At 31.5% G+C, this 20,694-nt stretch overlaps 2 protein-coding genes across 2 annotated transcripts; both read left to right on the top strand.

Annotated features, from left to right (window-relative positions):
• The first annotated feature begins 3,364 nt into the window (after window positions 1-3,364).
• Window positions 3,365-10,456, top strand: LOC125073033 (odorant receptor 85b-like). Its single transcript, XM_047683715.1, has 9 exons — window positions 3,365-3,641; window positions 3,712-3,864; window positions 4,651-4,833; window positions 5,550-5,751; window positions 6,344-6,437; window positions 6,601-6,702; window positions 7,677-7,765; window positions 8,565-8,631; window positions 10,397-10,456. Exons 1-9 carry the CDS (start codon window positions 3,365-3,367, stop codon window positions 10,454-10,456), a joined length of 1,227 nt encoding a protein of 408 aa, XP_047539671.1.
• A 2,121-nt stretch (window positions 10,457-12,577) lies between these two features.
• LOC125069260 lies at window positions 12,578-14,164 on the top strand. Its single transcript, XM_047678695.1, has 4 exons — window positions 12,578-12,641; window positions 13,138-13,305; window positions 13,420-13,671; window positions 13,938-14,164. Exons 1-4 carry the CDS (start codon window positions 12,578-12,580, stop codon window positions 14,162-14,164), a joined length of 711 nt encoding a protein of 236 aa, XP_047534651.1.
• The last annotated feature ends 6,530 nt before the right edge of the window (window positions 14,165-20,694 follow it).

Genomic DNA, 20,694 nt, shown 5'->3' with positions numbered 1-20,694 from the left:
GCATTACAAAAAAGCGTTTAATTACTACAAATATTGCGTCATTTTAATGATAATAATTTATATTAAATTTACAACTTACTACACTTTTTTTTTGCCTTGAAAAAATATTTTCAAAGAAAACCATTGAATTACCAATACTCGAATTGTATATTTAAAATAATAATGTTAATTTTTGTTTATTATTTTATTAATTTCATTAAGCGTACAATTAATTATTCTCAAATGATATAGTTGCGTAAACTGCAAATTTATATACAGAAATGTTTAATTTAAAATTACTTCAGTATACCTTCATACATTTAATCCGTAGTTCTCTCGTGATGTGTGCACAGATAAAAAATAGTAATACAGTAGACTCGTTTATCCTACCGTCAGTTTTTTCCGGCATCCCAGTGCATAAAAAAAGTCTAACAAGTTGAGAGTTGCGAGCGTCCGTAGCGCACATTCCAATTTTTGGTTGCTGACGTATGTATGCTTCTAATTAGTACCTCGTAACTATATCATTGTAAGTGTTTATATACTAAGATTTGTTTACTCCTATTTCCATTGGAATATGCTATATATGACAGATATTATAAAATTAACAATCAAGCTCATGTATCAAGCAACTTTAACCATTTTTAAGTGGTAAACCACTTAAACCGTAACGATTGTACAAAGCTTTGATGTCGAAAATAGTTAAATATTTGGAAGCTCGTCGGGACTATTTTAAGGAATATTTAAATAACATTTTTCAAAATCGTGTAAATATACATGTATTTATTCATTAGATAAATATCATATAAACCCATACAACCTGAATTAGTGGCGATATCGTTAGTACAAGTTTTTGTTATCGTTATTAACATGTGACAAATTTCACAACAACAACAACAACAATAATTTTAAATACGTAAAAAAAAGGAAAAACAATTAACCTATTACTTATTCAAATGTTTTTTTTTTTGTTGTTTTTGTTCAAGACAGTCTTTTACTGAAATCATCCCCTTTATCGTCTATGCTGGTCATATGGTACGATCTCTTAAGCCTATTGAGAGCTCTCGCCAAAGTTAGACGTTGATATATATCTTGAAATAAATATGCTCTTGTTATACTCTATGTTTGTTTGTGCATACTTTGACGATACTGAAACTTGTATTTGAGACAATAATAATGAACTGTTTATCAGGTAGGTAGGTAATCAATTTATACAGGACTAGTTATTGCCAGCCTATGAGTTAGTTCATAGTTAGTAAAAAAGTAGCCTTGAAGTTCAATCTTGCTCTCATACTAAATATCATCAAATTCAGTTGAGTAGTTTTGCAGTGAAAGAATAACAGATAGACAGACAGACATATCCATCGGAGATCCACCAACTAGCATTGGAACAGCGTGGTGGAATATGCTCCAAAACTTTCTCCTCGAAAGGAGAGTAGGCCTTAGCCCAGCAGTGGGAAATTTACAGGCTTGTTAATGTTGAAAAAATTTTGTAAACAGACATATAATATTAGTATAGATTATACTTGTATGTAGATAAACGGTAGGAGATTGAGAACATAATCATTTTAAAAATAATTACTTTCATTTTAATAAATTCCACTCTTAAACTCAACACCCTCATTAGCTAGAATAACTCGCGCGTATTCTGTCTTATGATACTTTTAAAATAATTGATTACATTATTTTTGAATTATATTGCAAAATTAAAATAAATGTCAGAATAGATTATTCTACTTATGAAAAGTAACTACAAAATTTCGACTGATTGTATACTTAGTGTTCACTAAATGTACAACATTATACAGATATCCAACAATCACACAATAGCCACCGACTAATATTAAGGGGGTTTTCAGAATAAGAGAATTTTGTATGCGCAACAAAACACTGCGTGAAAAATAAATATGACAAAATCTAATGTAAAGATTTATATTATATTTATATATCATCTTCTTAAAAAGAGACAAATTGTATTGAATATTCTAGATATCGTGGACGGGTTATTTGGCTTTATTTCAATACATTTTGCAACGTTTAAAAAAGTCCCTTAGAAATTAAACTCTACTTCAAAAAGCCTGCAAACGCGCCTTTCTATTGGCCCACCCAGTTAACTTTATAAACTTGAAAATTATTGATAACATTGCTACGAATAAAATCAAATTTACCAGACGAACTCTAATGTTCCTCACATCTTCCTATTAGAAACCTATAACGAAATAAATGTCAGTCGTATCATTAAATTAAAAAAAGGGTGCCCTCACCTTGTTTGATAAAGAAAACTCCACAATACATTTATCTATTGTGGGCCATTGATTCATTTTCCTATCACCTATTTTATATTCTAAAACCAATAGGCACATATCACAACCAACAATTATAATACCGAATATTCTCATTTATATTATACCTTATTTTGCAATAAATCGATAACAAGCTCTCAAAGCTTGTCAGAAACAGTTTTTTCACACATTTACATAATATTTATTAAGGTTAAAAACTAATAGCTTTCTCATTCAAAGAAATATTTAATAAAATATAAACATTTTGCTTATAAAATTGTACTTTAATATGATCTAATAATGAACCGAGAGGATTTGCTCTGCACATAAAGAGATAAGCCGACAAGAGCTCTTACATTTTTCATCTTTGAAGAGCTTATGACTAGTGTGAAGCCAATAACGGTTGCAAAGCCATAAAACACATCTGAAATATTTATAAGATATTTTATAAAAACAAATAAATATTGTGTTGAATTTGATTTAAAATCACAATTAATTACTTATATTCTGAATTTAAATCATTAAGTAATAAATATTTTATACCATTTAGAAAGATCACCTTAAACCAAGTGAGCTAAGGCTCGTCAACCAAGTGAACTAGGTAGAAACTGATTGCAACAAGCAACAATTTAAACAGACAAACAAGAAACCACACCTAGTACGTTTGAAACTAAGCCATTCAGGCTCAATTTGGACATCTTCGTTAGTAATTAATTCGACTCCGTTTCGTGTGTACAAAATACAATTTAACTGTGTAAAGCGTAGACGGTTGTAATTATTGACTTAACGGTTTTGTTCAAGAAAGACCGATGAAAAGAGGAGCTTTAAAATTAAATATTTAACCCTTTTTTCATTTCAGTATACAAAAAACAATTTAACTTTCCTTATAATAAATATAACTATTAAATATAGGCAAAGGTAAAAGTTTTATGGTCCTACTATTATTAACTCTCTACTTCTTATGAAACTGGTTCTGTTACCGTTATAACCACAGTTGAGTTATAAATTATTCGTCAGAATTACTAAGTTCTTACATAAAAGGAATATTCTTGGTTAGTATGCTTTCATTGTTCAAGCATAAGAGTTGTGGAAAAAGAAACATCACAATGTCAAGCAAAGACAAAGTTAAGGCGAAACAGGAAATTCATAAAACTCTAAAACTGTGTAACTTTTGCACAAGAAAAATAGGAATTTCTTTTACCGATGAACAACCGAAAAATTTAATTTGTAAAATATGGACCTATATGTGGTTTCTGGGATCTGCGTTAATATTATTTTTAAAGTTAGCCGGTCAAGTGGACTACGCTGTGTCGAAGCTCGTCAATTCAGCATCAGTCGTCGAATTCGTTGCAGGCTTACATATTATTGGCTACGACACCATGAGTCAGTTGACAAAAAACTTTATTAATAATACAAAATGTTATTAAATTAATTATATTTTTTTCTATCACAGGTTTCGGTAAAATGTTGACGATGTGGTACAAAAGGAATATATTTCGAAACCTTCTCAATGAACTCGCCGACCTGTGGCCGACATCGGACCGCGACAAAGATTCTATTGACATCAAACGACAGAAACTTTCTAGACTTCGAATCGGTCAATTCTGTGTGTGATTTTTCCTTTCTTTTTTTTTATAGCCTCGACCTAAATTTGGCAATATTTTACAAAAAAAAAATGTAAATTCTAAATATAAATATTTATAAATTCAATACTGTATGTAAAATAATAGGATGGGAACTGCCGGCAATTTATTTTTAATAGCTTTCATTGCATGACGCACAGTGTGATATAACACGATTCTGTTACAAGCTACTTAAGTGAATTTAAAATTCAAATTGAATCAATATGAAATCAAATTCAAGTAGACTGTCAATTGTTATTCTTCAATGTAAATAAACTTTATTAATAATTTGCTCTACATTAAATCCTTGAGACAGATTAAAGTTCTGTTTAGTGGAATAGTATTGGACTATAAATAAACATACAACATAATTATATTAAATAATATATCCTTACAAGTACTTTAAATCACTTTATTACATTAGCAGATATATAATAAACTAGAGTACATCTACGAAGTTAATTGGCGGCAGGGCTTTGTTATTGCATTAGATATTCTACCGCCAAACGGCAATAGTTAGTATTGTGTTCCAATTTCAAAGGTGAGTAAGCCAGTGTAACTATAGGCCACAAGGGAAATAACATCTTAGTTCTCAAGGTAAGTGAGGCATTAGTGAATGGTTACGCCAATTGCTACGGACTCAGGGACCACATACCATCAGATGACCCATATGCCCATCTATCGAAATAAAAAAAAATAGTTCAGTATTTAAGTCCTCCCAGAAACGACTACATATTCGATGGGTAGCTTAGCAATTGAATATTTTACAGGGTATGCCTTTTGGAATATATTAGGAGTATGGCTATACAACTTGACTCCAATAGTGATTTACGTCTACCGCAAGATTCAAGGCACACCTGCTAATTTAGGCTACATCTGGCACTTATCGTATCCCTTTGATAAGACTCAACCCGTATACCACGAACTTGCTTTTGTCTTTGAAACGTTTGGAGGTAAGCTTCTATTATATTCCAGAACCTTATCCATTTTAATTAAGCCTGAGATTGAATTCTTCAAAACTAAGGTTTCCTTTAGCGTCGCCCACACACTTAATTACTTTCGCCATATACATATATGCTGCCAGCTGTTTATAAAACTGAAAGTATCTTCAATAAACTAATTATATATTTATTTATTTAATTTACGAGTCTCCAACAAAAGATACACACTAAATACATATTATTAAAATGAACAATATAAGGGTTACAAGTTGTGTGCTCCTTCAATTATAGAAGACCACAGCATGCACTAAGCTTTAACAAAAAAAAAATACATACAATCAAGATAAAAAGTGAAAAATTATACATTGCAGTAAAAATCAAATACAAATTAGTAACTTATAACAACTTATATTCTTAATTAAGGTGACAGTTTTACTTTTACTGCAAGTGGGAAAACATTTTATTTAGAGAAGTCAGAGTTGGAACAACAACACAAGCTGTATCACAACAAATAATTTATTTATGGTGGAAAATACTTTAAGACTAAAATAGTGTGTGTTTACGACTAATAAGAGAACATTGAAACTGTACCGAATTTCCCTATCTATCTATCTGTTTTAAATATATATGTTCCATTTCTATTAACATTTAATCATTGTCTTATATTTTATCTTAATTTTTTCAACGGTAAAATAGAAACCAATTTAATAGTTACAATTTCTCTGCAGGCGTTGTGTCAGTATGGTCAATGCTCGGTTCAGATATTCTATTCATGACGATGGCGAGTCACATTAGCATGTTGCTGCGGCTTTTGCAGTTAAAGATCCGACGCTTGGGTACACAAAATGGCGGCACTATTAATCAGTTTAAACATGGCGATCATTATCAAGAAATTATATCTGTTATTAAAACACATCAGAGACTTATAATGTAAGTGCATCTTATGTTTATTTTATACTAGAATTTGTACGGATAAAATTCATTCTAAGTTACCTTTCCTATTGCCTCTCCCTGAAGTTGAAAGTTCCAAAAATCCTTCTTAGTGAGCACGTAGGAGTAACAATGCTAAATTTCAAGTTAATCGGGCCTATAGTTTCGGAGATCTTGTGACGAGTCAGAACTTTCAAGTGAATCGTGCGGGGAATCGCGGGAATTTAAATTATTGTAGGGAAATATATATCGAGAGAAATCCTTGGAACATTCACTTTGTGTTTATTGGAGGACTGCCAATTTATTATTGTGGCTTGATCGTTAGACTGCAGATTGATGCTGTTTCCAGGCTCAAATCCGGGGTCAAGCGGATAAAATATTATTCTGTAGCGAATTTCTAAATTTGTAAGCATGGATTTTTTACACTATTATATCTGGGATTCTGTGTGATCCTTTGCCTGAACTGTCTGCAAACACAAGTGTATACTTGTGTTTCCAGACAGTTCACAGATATTTACTAATTATTGTCGTAGCTGAAAGCATGGTTCATTGGATTAATTCAGATGAAATTTTTGCTCCAAAATTGTTTCAGGTACGGAAATGATTTGGAGGACGCATTTTCAATTGTCAATCTAATCAACGTTCTCTTGAGCTCCGTAGACATTTGCTGTGTTGTTTTCAATATAGTAAGTTGTGAATACATTTATTTTATTGTATTTGACCGTGCCACTAAAACTATTCTTTTAATTTCTATTTATTGGCCATCGTTAAGCTATTTTTCAATTTCCTGCTCCAGAAATCTTAATATTATAATGCACATTAGATATTTAATGTAAAATCGTATTTTAGCTTCTAGATCCATGGATGGCAATGAGTAATAAGTTCTTCTTGGGCGCTGCTTTAACTCAAGTTGGTATTCTGTGTTGGTATGCTGATGACATTTTTACATCAGTAAGTATATAAAAATAAAGAAAAAAAATACAATACCCATGAATATAATTTGCAGCATTGTTATTTAAGGTTTCTGTTTAATGCTTGATATGTATCAGGATTCCTCGATTACGATGTCATGATACTACTAATAGATATCTTGTGAGCGACAACACTTTCTATAGTCGGCCTTCCCAAAATATGTCACGCATTCTACGATAAATATCGTACAATTAGTTTCAATATTCTACAATAAGTAGAGATAAGAAGCAAATTGCAGTATTACAATTTATTAATTAATCGATTATTATTATTTTCACTTTGCTACATTAGCGAACTATATGAGGTCTCTGCCTAACTTCAGGCTGGCCAACTTAGATTGTTATGAAGAGGAGTAATTGTACATAACGCACTACGTGTGTATATAAGTATATTTTATTTAGAAGTTCACTTCAAAGCAAGTTTACTGTGTGAACTTTAAAGTCTTGAAGGTTTTTCAGTATTACCTATAATAGAAATAAATCGATAAATGTTTCTAAAACTTGCTGATTTACTACTATCAATGCATTTATTAGGAACGCTGTGAGAAATAATATTTGAACTTGAAGCTTCTCTCACAATCGATTTATGAATTCAGAAATTCAGAAATTCAGTATTCAGGAGCAGCAGTATGAAAGTTCTGCATTATGATAAATAGAATTATTATTTCTTCTTGGAAGATAACCACACCAGATAAATTTGTATCCTACAAATACTGTTGTAAGAAAATGAATATTATTTTCGAACCGTATTTCAACAATGGAATTATTTTAAATTAATATTAAAAGACTATTTTTTATAAAAGAACGCAAATTTTTGAAACCCTTAAATTTTAACCAATCGCCTGAAATGGTTTTCGAACTAATGTAAGTCGTGCGTCACAAGTCAGTTACAATACAATCACAATTTAAAAACTGAAAATACAGTATATAAATGTTTTATTTATTGCATTCTAGAGTTCAGGCGTAGCAGACGCGGTGTACAATAGCGGGTGGTATAACAGTGACATCCGATGCCAGCGAGCATTGTTAGTCATGATACAAAGGTGAGTAGAGGTTGAAGGCCTATAAAATAACACGATATTCTACCAAAAAAATGTGGTTATGTAGATAACATGCTCTAGTGAACTCGTATCGTTTTATACCGATTTGGAGATTAAATCAGCTAAGTATGCAACATAGACATATTATGTTTAATGTTAATTCAAATATTTTAGAAGGACTGATAAGCAAATTTTCACCAGCATATAAATGGTCAACTTTGCGCATTGTCATTGGTTCTTAAAGAAGTTTAGACCCGTTGCAACACACTAACAAGTGAAGATAAACCTTTGAAGAATAATAATTAAATACAGTCTATTTATCTGAAAGCTTAAGGGACTGAAAGATTTAAATACTTTGTCAGTCTTTATTTACAGGACTTAACCATATATACCATAAAAAAATAAACTACAAAATAAATCATGATTGCGTTGAATTGTGGCAAACACATTACCAACAATTCCCCTTCGAATCGTAATTCCGATTCTTTAAGGAAAAATTCAACCAGTCAACTTATAACTATAATTAAAATAAACCAATCAACGCTTGTGAAATATTTTGGTTCAAACAACTCACCAAAAAAATGTAATCTTCAACAGCAAAAACAACTATGAATATATTTTTCCTTGGATGACTTTGTATTCTTTATAATTAACATAATTCAAAGAATAACTATGAAGCTGTAAAAAAGCCAACCCTTATTTTCTGCAATAGGAAAATCTCAGAAAATAGCGACTAATTTGCATTCCAATCCGGCGAGAAGATCCCTAGCGACATTTCAACATTTTTTTATTTATTTTGCAGATCCCAGAAACCCTTATATTTTACAGCACTTAAATTCAGCTCCATCACCATGTCAACCTACAGTTCGGTAAGTAGAATAATCTTTTAAATCAAAGTAAACGTGTTTGTTTTTATTCTAAAAATATTTGTTTTAAAAAGTAACAGCGCGCTTTTCCTTATGTAAGGCAGATGCCTTGTCTTAAGAAGAAAGTTGTGTGTGCTTCTTAAATGAGGGTTTGTGGAGACACATATGGCAAAAGTTCATCCAACAGGTGTAGACTTCTTCGCATATGTCCTTTTCCGCCGTGAATGAAATGAATTATAAACAAAAACTAAACACTTTCCTTGGCAGGGTTTGACCTTCTCTTCTCGATTCGTTCACGCCTCGTTTCATCCTTAACTCATCTTTGTTCTGCTATGATGATGATTTTTATTGAAAATTTTTAAAGACATTGCTCATGAGGATTTGCCAGTTTGCACTAAAATTGTTACAGTAATTGTTATTAAACGTATGTATTTTACTTTCTTGGCAATTTATTTTATTTAACTTTTATTATCTATAGTTTTAACCTTGTTTTTCTAGTGGCAAGATCGAACTGTTGTTTTCGAGCTACCACTGTTCGAATCCAAGGAAAGATCAATATAAAAAATAGGTTATTATAATATCTCCAGCGCATGAATAGACTTTGAGACTGGCATTCGCTGACGGAATCCGGTCAGATAATACGCACATAATTTTTAGTGGGTCAACGCTCAACGTGAATTAATTATACTGACATTATATTTTTTTAATATTATTTATATAACTAGCGACCCAACCCTGCTTCGCACGGGTGCATTGCTGATACTAAATATACTACAGAATGTCTTACAACGTTCACAGCCTTTTCGTCATTAGACAATACAAGCCGCTATGTCCCTGGAATATCTTCGAAAATATTAATTTAAATTACATACTGTAAAGGGTCATATTGATCTATATTAAATGCGCAATGCATTTAAGGTACCTATTTGGATAAGGACTAATGTTGTATTGCTTAAAATCACTTCGAAAATAAGCCATTGTTTCTCATAAAAAGTAAAGGATATAAAATGGTTGACGTGGGCTATCCCAAAGAGATAGATATATTTTTGACAGCGTTTGCAATATAAGCGCAAAAAAAGTGTTTATTTACGACATCACTTTAGAAATCTCTAAAATTATCAGTGTTTCTCTACTATATTGTGCATGTATTATACATAATTCCTCTTGAATCAATCTATCTATTTAAAAAAACCGCATCAAAATCCGTTGCGTAATTTTAAAGATCTAGGCATACATAGGGACAGGCAGCGGTAAATGACTTTGTTTTGTACTATAAATAAATAAATAAAATTCAAAGTAATGCAAGCACAATGTTTTTTTAATTCACTGTAAATAAACACATCATGAAGAAAACTGCAGGTGTTGGATGAAAATTTGCCACGTATGTATTTACCGCCCGCTTTGAAACCGCGAGGAACATTACACACAATTTCTCAAAGAGAGGACGTCTTGATCTATCGGTCTATTTAGAGGCGAATAGCTTACTTCGCTTTTCTCAGTAGACGTTGAAGTAATTATTCATCATAGTAGTAGTATTATCATTTTCAACAAAGCTTAATAAGTAAGGTAATACTGGCCATTGTTTAACAAAAAAAATATATAATTCGCTATTTACACCAGTACAAATAATATAACCGTTACATACGTACTATAAGCACAGCTTATGCACGCTTCCACGTTTAAATTATATTCAATGTTTGACTTTTTCCACAAATACAACTCACTACGCATGGACCTTCGTTACCCACATTAAACCTTTTTGTTTCAGATTCTCATTAACTCGTATTCCTACTTCACATTATTATACACCGTATACATAAGTGACTAATTTAAACAAAGTCATTCAGACATAATTATATATTATTAAGACTAAACATAAGAACAGAGACATTGTGGTTTCCGAGTTTGCTTAATTTATTCGCGAATAACTCGAAGGAATGGAAGGCAACCTTTACCACAAAGAAGCAACGTAGATTAGAAAATAATAATATTATTTAATATACAAAAGTAATTTTACAATGTTAAGAATATATTCGAATATAATTAACGGAGCTAAATAACACAAAGATGTAAAACACGAAAGAATGTAGAAAATATAAAGATAAGAAGGAAAATATTATAATGCACATTTTTACGTATACAGGTGAAAAAATAATGTAACATTCACAAACTAAGATGAGCTTGGAAAAATTCATAACTCACAACTTTTGTTTAAAGCAGAGGAGAGGCGAGGCAGTTTCATTTTACAAATTCATTAGTTGTTTACCCATTTCGTGCAGCGTAATAAAGATCTCTCTGCGCAGACATAAGCCAAAACATTTGAGATATACATCTTTTTTAGTTCAACAGCTTACTTTTAATTTAAGCGTATGATTTTATTACTTAGTTTCATAATTTAAGCTTTATGTATGATGATTTAAATGTGTAATAATATAGTTCTAGACTTAATCGTATAATAAAGGAATTGCATTTGAACGCATTTTAATCAAGTTTTTTTGACTTCTTGTATTTATTGGAACGAAGTAGTTTTACTCGACTTACAGTAAACTAGTAGTAAAAGCTTTATCCCCTCCAGGCGACCTTTTCCTCTGTTTCTCTTCCTATTATTAAATAAAAGTAATTAAACTTATTTTTGTTATTGTTTTAATTCATGCGACATTTTTACATAAACAATGTATTTTCTTGTCATTGAATTATTTTCAATCGTTTTTTATTTATTTAATAGTGTCTGCTGTTTTTAATACACGAGATACTGTATAGGAAAGGTAACTTCGTTCTAATAGGGTTTCCGACAATACCTCTCTTTTTTTAAATTGACATTTTTTTTTCAGTCTGTATAAAAATAAATCGTTTCAAATTGTCTTTGATTTATTTAAAATAAGAACTAATTTCTCCTTTGAGAATAAATTATATAAAAATTCATTCTTTGAGTTGAGATTAATGAAATTATGCAAAAATTTAAGAATATAATAAAAAGTCGAAGAGCGTAATGCATGAGAGTTTCAATTAAATTTTAATTATAAAAAACGAACGTTAAAACCTTAGTCATGTCTCGGCGCTGTATGAAAGTCTAGTCGCATAAAAATGGTTTCTTTATGGCGTTGGAATTAATTACGTCTATGCGAGTATGCTCATTTACGGAATCATTTTATTTTTAATCTCTCAAGGTAAGTTATCATCGTTCAAAGTAAATGTATAATGTTCTTTACTCATGACTTCGACTAAGATTTTGTGTAAGATAAATTGTAGCCCAAGTCATTTTCCGACCCGTAATCCGGTTATCTATGAAAAAAATCAAATAGGTATATTCTCGGCTCCGTAGCTGCATGAAAGGACACACCCACCCACTCACAAATAAAAAAAAAACCTTTTGTTTATAATGGTGGGGTTAGAATGTATTTGTTTTGATTGATTTTTTATGTTTGGAAGATTTACAATTTATCAGAACTTATAAAAAAGCGTATCAATTTTCTCTTACAAGGTAAGTTAATTATAATTACTGAACGTGGCCGTAGAGCCGAGATGGCCCAGTGGTTAGAACGCGTGCATCTTAACCGATGATTTCCGGTTCAAACCCAGGCAGGCACCACTGAAATTTCATGTGCTTAATTTGTGTTTATAATTCATCTCGTGCTCGGCGGTGAAGGAAAACATCGTGAGGAAACCTGCATGTGTCTAATTTCAACGAAATTCAGCCACATGTGTATTCCGCCAACCCGCATTGGAGCAGCGTTGTGGAATATGCTCCAAACCTTCTCCTCAAAGGGAGAGGAGGCCTTTATCCCGACAGTGGGACATTTACGGGCTGCTTATGTTATGTATGTATGAACGTGGCCCCTAATAACTAATAACATGAAGGTCAATTATAAGACGTAGCCTTAAAAAATGATAAAAGATTCATTTGTAATATGAATATTTTAAATCTGTTTGATCTATACCGACATCGTCAATGGTGCGTAAATTGTACCGACTAATTGACAGCAACGCATGCTGGGTTTTACTTGGTAGTAGAGGTTTGTGCAAGCCCATTGTAGTTATCACACACTTATCTAATATTCTAACGGCAAACAGCTATACTAAGTATTTGTTGTGCTCCGGCTTAAAGGATGAATAACCCAGTATAACTAGAGACACAAGGGACATTAGGATGGGGGCGCATTGGCTTATAAGTAATAGTTAATATGGTTAAATGTGGTAGGGACCACTTATCATCAGGCTCATTAGCTCGTCCGTCTACATATATAATAAAAATGGCTAATATTTGGTGAACTACCACTTGCCATCAGGTGGCTCATTCGCTTGTCCGTCTAATTACAAACCAGTACTTCCATAAAATGCGTGAACAAACAAACAAATGTAAAGAAAGAGATAATATTATTAAAATATTGTTTGGATCTCCATGTCATATATATTTTAATTGTATCTTTAAATGTTTTTCTATATCGAGACTGTTACGTTTTAGTATACATTGACTATGTAATATAACTTTCCCGCACGGGTTATTTTTAGCGAATAATGTGTTTTCCACATTTGAAGAATCTTGTGACGACATACAATGTTCAAATGTATACGATCCAGTGTGCGGTGAAGCAACAGCGCTTAACGGCAAAAGAGTTATCAAAAGATACCACAATATTTGTTACTTGAGAATGATACAATGCCAATTTAAAATTGCAGGTAAACTTAAATTAGACATATTATTTTATTAATTCGTAAAATAAAAATATATATTCGTCAGAAAATCATTCAAGGCCAGACTTAACAGCATATTCTTCTAATTATATATTTCAGACGTTCAACGAATTCCTGATGATATGTGCAATATCAATAAAATTCTTGTTGATCCTGTAAGTGGCCGCAGACTCGCAGATTTTAGCATAGTTGGAGCTCATCAGGCTTGCAACCACACGTGCCCAACTTTCTGCTTAGACACATATGATCCGGCGTGTGCACAAATATGGGCCCATAACATGCAGAGCTACGTCTACAGACCAATGATCAACCATTGTCATATCGATCTATATTCTTGCGTTGTTGGAGTTAGTAAGTACCTACTTAATAGTAAATGTAAGAACTGACGTCGTATCTTACGATGTTAAAAATAAACGTATGGTGATATGCTATATTGATGCTTGTATTCATAAATATAGATACTCTATTTAAACGTTATACTTTTTACATCAATGTCGTATATCACCTTCTGAAATTTTATGATTATGTTCTACGATGGGTTATGAGTTTCAAATGTTCAGTTTGGTTTTTTGTAAGAACGGCATTCGCAAGCTAAATAAATTCTTTTTTTTTTTTAGACGTCACCATTCAACCTTTAATCGGTAAATGTTACAAGAATCCCTCCGCAATAAACTTCATGTTCCACGTTGCCTCGTTGAAAACCCTCAAGCTACTCGACGAGCCGCCCTCAGAACAGATCACTGGAAAGAGATCCTCACGAAGAGCTAATGTAAACCGAATTACCAAAAAGGAAATTAAAGATTTCCTTAAAAGTCTTGGTAACCGCATTCGAATGATTGGATAATAAAGTCCTTAAAATTGCCTTTCATATTATTATTCTTCAATATTACTTTGCGAACATTTCATCTTGTGGACGAAAACGTTCCGGACGCTTTTATAATCTTAATGGCCAATCTAGAGGTTTAATTAAATTTCCTTCTCCATACCTACACTGTTTTGTAAAAAAATACTGCCTTTCATAACCTTACTAAGCTCATTGGGAAGATTAACATTGAATTACGTTTATGAGGCCTTATGCAATTTATAAATGAACAATTTTATTTTTAATTAAAATTAAAAGTTAAATTACTTAAATCACCAATTAAAAATTACTATAATGACTACTGTTTTCATATCGAATTCGGCGATTCGTAGCCATATGCCATATCTAAGTCTATGTAAAATTTAAAAACAAATATAAATATTTTCTAATTTTGCTATATAAATTTGATCAATTTATATGTCTCGCTATAAAATTAAATATGCCTTTAATATTGTAAGTTTATCTATCCGAAACGCCAGCAAACCAAAAAAAATACGCAGCTGCGTAGTTTCGTTTGTGTGATTACAAATGAACTTATGAAACGCGATGATCGCGGCAGAGGGAATGCAATCGTACACTGTACGACTGTTCAAACCGTTCCGTCTGCCAATTCCAATATCGACTCACCATCAAGCCGTTAATTAATCCCCCTCTCAACAATCCCACAATTTGACGCTTCTGTACTGACGTCAGTCAATTGTTTGCATCTACCCTCTGCTAATTTCATCCAAGTGTTATCTCGACTTTTTATACATCATATTTCAAGATCAGCGAAGTTTTTCAAGATCTTTTGAAATATATAAAAGTCTTTATTCGTAAATTTTACTGTTATTCAAAAATAAATATTTAGGGAATATAACAACAACTATTTAAAATATTAGTTCTATTTTTTAACAATATTCATACGAGAAATAATTGGATTTTATTTATTAACAATTTTATATGTTTTATAATTTTTATGGGTTTGTAGTGATTCAGTAATCCTTTAAGTAGTAGTATTTTTATGACATCATTTCTTATGCAAAAAATATAAAATGTTCAATTACGAGTATAATAAAATTTAAAATGGTCGTCTAATATTTTTTCATACAAGATTATTTTAAGGATCATTTTATAATCTGTAATCTGAAGCAATAAATTAGATTATTATCTGGAGATGCGGGATTTACGACCACCTAAATTATTACAATTTAATACTTCTTAAGAGTCGCGATGTCCCAGTGGATAAAATACAAAGAATCTTATCGAAGATTGAGGATTCGAGACCGAGTAAGTATCTCTAAGATTTCATGGACACATTTCGAAGTGATAACTTTTTATGGGAGGGTAAACCGCTTCGTTACTGTAACTAAGAATATAATATATTTTATAATCAATAAAAGATTTTATTGATAAATAACCTTTCCTTACATTATACATACATACAATTTAAGTAACAACCTAAGCTTTCTCAAGTTTAACAATTTCAATATTAAATAGTTCAACTTAGATTAGTTTAAGTTATCTCTTCTGTCGGTCCCCTCTCGCGTGTTCCCGAGACGCTCATTTTTTTTTTACTTATTATTAATTTCGTACATCCTGACGAATCGGTATGGGGTGGACGAAATTCTATTAAATAAACGTGACAATACTAAAAAAGGCTTGGAAAAGCGTGGTGAAAAAGCTCATAGCAAGCTCTTTGAAATTGGAAGGAAGTATTTGCCGAGTCGTAATACATTTACGGGCGAAACATTACCGACAAAGTGAAGTAACAATTAACATTATTGTTATACTTTTATTACCTCTTAAGATGTAAATCGCAATATTTGATTATAGTAAAATAAAATACAGTTAGATTTATTTGTCAATTATCTGTTTTATTTTTTATGAATATTCCAGCAGTAATTTATTATTAGTTTAAAATATTTCGCCTAACTCTTAAATAAGTCGGCCTTGTTATCGAAATGTTGAAAGGTTCTTAACATACTATCGAAATACAAGTATTCATTAATAAAAACGCTTACAAAGTAGTCTTTGTTGAGGGCGCTTGTGTCTGTCTCACGAGAGCTCTTCCCCCTTCTTTCTTTCTTCGTACTGACGTGGAATCCCAAGAAAAACTTATCTGGTACTTAAAGAAGCGAATTAATAGGAAAGAAACACGTTTTTAACGAATCATATTAAAGACTCTATTGTATTGTCTAATATTTTATTGGTGTAGAAAAACAAAATCAGAGTATTATTTATTCAAATTGACTCATAAAATTACTTTTACTGTTACAGTGTTGAATTCAATTTAAAGACTCCACCTAGAAGAAGCTGTAAGGAACTCAGTAGTTACTATTTCCCACCATTATAATTACAGAGTATGTCAATAAAGTACAATTAAACATATATCGCACCGGTAATCAACAAATAATTCATAAGTCCACGCTTAATTGTCATTAATACAATCTTGTTTTGATTAATAAGTTATTTTGACATGAGATTTAAATACTAGTAGGATACTATTTTTAGTATACTATTTATTCCATAAAACTTATTAAGAATTATTTTTCTGTTATATATTAGCTAAAATTACCAAGAATTGGGTTAGGTAGCCTGTGTTAGATAATAAATCCATCTCTATTCCAAATTTAATCTAAATCTGCCCTGCAGTTGCCTGACCAATTCCAAATACAAACTTTCACATTGATAATATTAGTAGAAAACAAACGCGGAGATATGTTGGCACAGATGTGTCGTTACATGAATTCCATGCAAAAAAAAACACGGAAAACAATCTACATTCTGAAAGCTTTTAATTTTTCCCGATGTTATGAAGCGATGCTAGAATGTTTGTCTCGATACAAGCGCGATGTGGAATCATTTAAACAAACCGAGCGCTGTGGTCTGAGCGTGTTTCGAACACTTTAAAGATTACAAACGTTTTAATGATTTTATATATACATTATTACAAACATTTTAATTATAATATTATATATTTTGAATGTAACGGAAATAATAACGCGCGTTTTCTATAAATAGGCTCGTCTGCTCAAATTCAAAGTGGCATGGCGAAGCACGCCCAAATTTTTATGTAGGTACGCATGACAAATATCACGAGGACCACTGGTGATTTATACCGCAAAAAAATCAGTCTGTTCTCAAAAAAGAATTATTTTTATTTTTTATTCATTTAGGATATTTTATTATTTTCTACAAGTCCGTAGGCCATATCCCACGTCCCCCACGCCTTACGCCTCTGTTCGTTAAAATTTACAAGTTCAACCAGTTTCAGCTATACATTTAATTCCACTCGTACAATGACTAATAAAAATAGCTTGGAAATACCTAGGCGAGTATAGTTTATTTTGATTTCATATTAACATACTAGGTAGTGTGTGTTGGGCTCCCCTCGGACCGGCAAGTGCTTTTTTATCACAACCTCTCTGACTGGCCACCCCACTAGTTGTGTACACGAAATGGTTCGCTGGTATCTTTCTATAATTACTTATCTTTACAAATAATACCACATTATAATACATAAGTCATGTTGGGTGTGTATACTAAACGCTTATACTTAACGCTTCTATATTATGCTTATACTATATATTATCTGGATATTGGCCACCGTCATTTGATTACATTTATTCGTGAAGAAAAACGAAAAATATAATCATAATTTTAGAAATTACAGTGGCCGTCAGAATAGAATATTTATGAATTTATTATGACACCCCAATAACTCAAAGGTCAATTGCCTCGCGATGTGAAAGTCATATGTTAGATCGTAACCCCGCGGAAAATTAATGTAACCACATAAAAATATTAATTAAGCTTATTGTAATGCGTATTTCAATAGTGTTATTGTTAGATTAGTCAAATAGCGTGCATTTCAAGTGAACGCTTCAACTGATTGGGATCACGATAGCTAATCGCAAACGTTCAATGTGAATTTCGCTGATATCTGCATATCGTTTTTACAATATAGACTACCGACACCAAACAAGTATATTAGAATAAAGTAACACTTTGTAAAAACAGTTTATAAATATCACTACCACTACCACTACTGGGCTAAGGCTTCCTTTCTCTTTATGGAGGTTTGGAGCAATTCCACCACTCTACTCCAATGGGAGTTGGTGGATACACAAGTCGGTCCTCAAGCACGAAGCACGAAGTGAATTATAAACATAAATTAAGCATATGGTAATTCAGTGGCACTTGCCTCGTTCTAACCACTATTATATAATAAAGTCATCCTGCCTCGTCTTAATGCTATACCTACAACTCAAAAATTGCCAAAAAAAGATTTTAATACGATTCTCACTAATGGACGGAGTGATTCATGAGGTTTGATTAAGATTTTATGTAATTTCTCTGAAATGTAATGATGATTGTTGGGTTTTTCGGAAATAATATGTTACAAATAGAGATAGTATATTGTGATATAAAGGTTTTATGTAGATACTTATTCTACAAAGACATCTCTGGTAGCTAGTATGTTACAATATTGCAATTCAATGGTAACTAATAATATATTTGATTACATCAAGAGCATATCCAAGCTTAAATTATACCTTTACCAAAATAACGCTACAAATTACGATACGTACGTGCATTTAAGGTATAAGACTGTTATTGATCTACTATCAAAGTATAAGTTTACATTCGATATGGAGAGAAGAAACTGTTTATTATTCGAACTTATATAATTAGACTATAAAAAGGAATGTTTATTTGTTTGTTTGTTACATCCTATTGAATTTATGAAAAGAGATTGTGCTCGTTGAGCATGAAAACATAAATTGTCTAGATTATTAAAAAAAAAACAAGTTCGGTTTGATAAGAACGTAACCCTGTGTAACTCTTGGTAGAAATATACCTGATGTCATTTGTTAAAATGTTTAATTTGTTTTTAATTGGGAATATTTTATATATATATATATATGTAATTCTTGTAAATATTATTTTGCTACTAAATGAATTGTGACTACAAAATATTATTACTATATAATACAGATTTCTAACATATAAGGATAACAATTGTCACACAAATCAGATATATCAGAGATACTTTAAAATATATTCATTGTAGCCTCCTGAAAATGCCGCTCCTTTAATGTTTTATTGTTTTTACGAAAATAAATGAACGGTGAAGAACAATCACGAGAGCTAGTTATCTCTAAAATTCAATTGCATTTCCCGAGTAATTTACCTCGATACCCTATTAAAAATAACTTCACTGTATCCAGAAATTCTCACCAATTACTCGATGTATCAGAACTTAATTTTATAATTATAGCCTTGAAATCGATATGCACAATCGCATTTTTTTTATCTTTAAGAAATCATTAATATCCACCGTGAGTGCATTATTATTGTTTATATTGCTTAAACTTTTATTTTATTATATATATATTCTAATTTAAAGTTTTAATATTTAATTTAAGTTGTATTACGCCTTTATTTAATGGGTTTTTAAATACCTGTAGTGTCATATTACATTTTTACTATCAAATATCATGAACCGGAAGCGTCAGTCGACGTCGTGATTACATTATAATTATGAACAAAATTATACTTATTTAATAATTTTTTGTTAATTTAAGGCTTCGTAGTTGGTCTGTACTAATTAATGAAAGCCTGTTGTGGACATTACATAAGAAAAAAGTTGTTGTGACGTTGACGTTCGGCAATGTGAAACGTCGAAAATATAACATTGATGGTTATTGAAATAATTAATTACAAAAGTAAATCAATCAAAATATATAGCAAGTAAAAGAAAAGACAAGATAGAGATATACACGACATAGTAGACAAGGGTATAGAGAGTGGCATCGAAAAGGGGCCAACATATAAGAAAGCGTTGTGCCGTTATCCATCACGGCATACGAGTAGATCTTACCTCCGAAGCCTCAATAGATATTTCTCAACAAAAAGGCTTTGTGCAAGCTCGTCTGTGTGAGTACCACTCACTCATCAGATAATCTACTGCCAAACAGCGTTACTCAATACTGTTGTGTTCCATTTTGAAGGGTGAGTTAGCCAGTGTAACAGGCACAAAGTACTACACAATATCTTAGTTTCAGAGGGTGTGTGGCAACAAATGCTTATTATTCTTCACAGTGTCCATGCCTATTGGTGGTGGTGACCAATAACCACCCACTGGTGGTAGTCCTTTTGCCCGTCGGCCTACCTATTAAATAAACAAAAATATTTTGCTGCCTAAAGATATTTCGTATTTATTACATCCATTTAAAACAACTGTAAGTAAAAGCATGACGTATAATAAAATTGCTTTTATTACAACATATAAAAAAGTTGCGTGTCAAAATGTCTATCGGTATGAATCCGTTACAATAAATATACAATAGTCAACTTCAACCGTACAACTTTGTTTATACAATGTAGGGCAAAATTTCATTTCATAGAAAATATGATTGCAGATAAAAATTATAAAATAGTTTTTAATAATAATAATAAATAATAAATAAATAAATATTGGACAACATCACATACATTACTCTGATCCCAATGTAAGTAGCTAAAGC

Source organism: Vanessa atalanta, chromosome 2 (assembly GCF_905147765.1).
Source record: "Vanessa atalanta chromosome 2, ilVanAtal1.2, whole genome shotgun sequence".
Lineage (NCBI taxonomy): Eukaryota > Metazoa > Arthropoda > Insecta > Lepidoptera > Nymphalidae > Vanessa > Vanessa atalanta.
The sequence above is the reverse complement of the archived record's forward strand: the minus strand, read 5'-3'. Positions and strand labels throughout refer to the sequence as shown.

Bases quoted from the DNA above. Each gene is read 5' to 3' on its own strand.
- LOC125073033 (XM_047683715.1), top strand. From the start codon at position 3,365: ATGTCAAGCAAAGACAAAGTTAAGGCGAAACAGGAAATTCATAAAACT. The intron at 3,642-3,711 runs GTCAGTTGACAA...TTTCTATCACAG, and splicing joins TATTGGCTACGACACCATGA to GTTTCGGTAAAATGTTGACG. The intron at 4,834-5,549 runs GTAAGCTTCTAT...ATTTCTCTGCAG, and splicing joins TGTCTTTGAAACGTTTGGAG to GCGTTGTGTCAGTATGGTCA.
- LOC125069260 (XM_047678695.1), top strand. From the start codon at position 12,578: ATGGTGCGTAAATTGTACCGACTAATTGACAGCAACGCATGCTGGGTT. The intron at 12,642-13,137 runs GTTTGTGCAAGC...GGTTATTTTTAG, and splicing joins GGTTTTACTTGGTAGTAGAG to CGAATAATGTGTTTTCCACA. The intron at 13,306-13,419 runs GTAAACTTAAAT...TATATATTTCAG, and splicing joins ATGCCAATTTAAAATTGCAG to ACGTTCAACGAATTCCTGAT.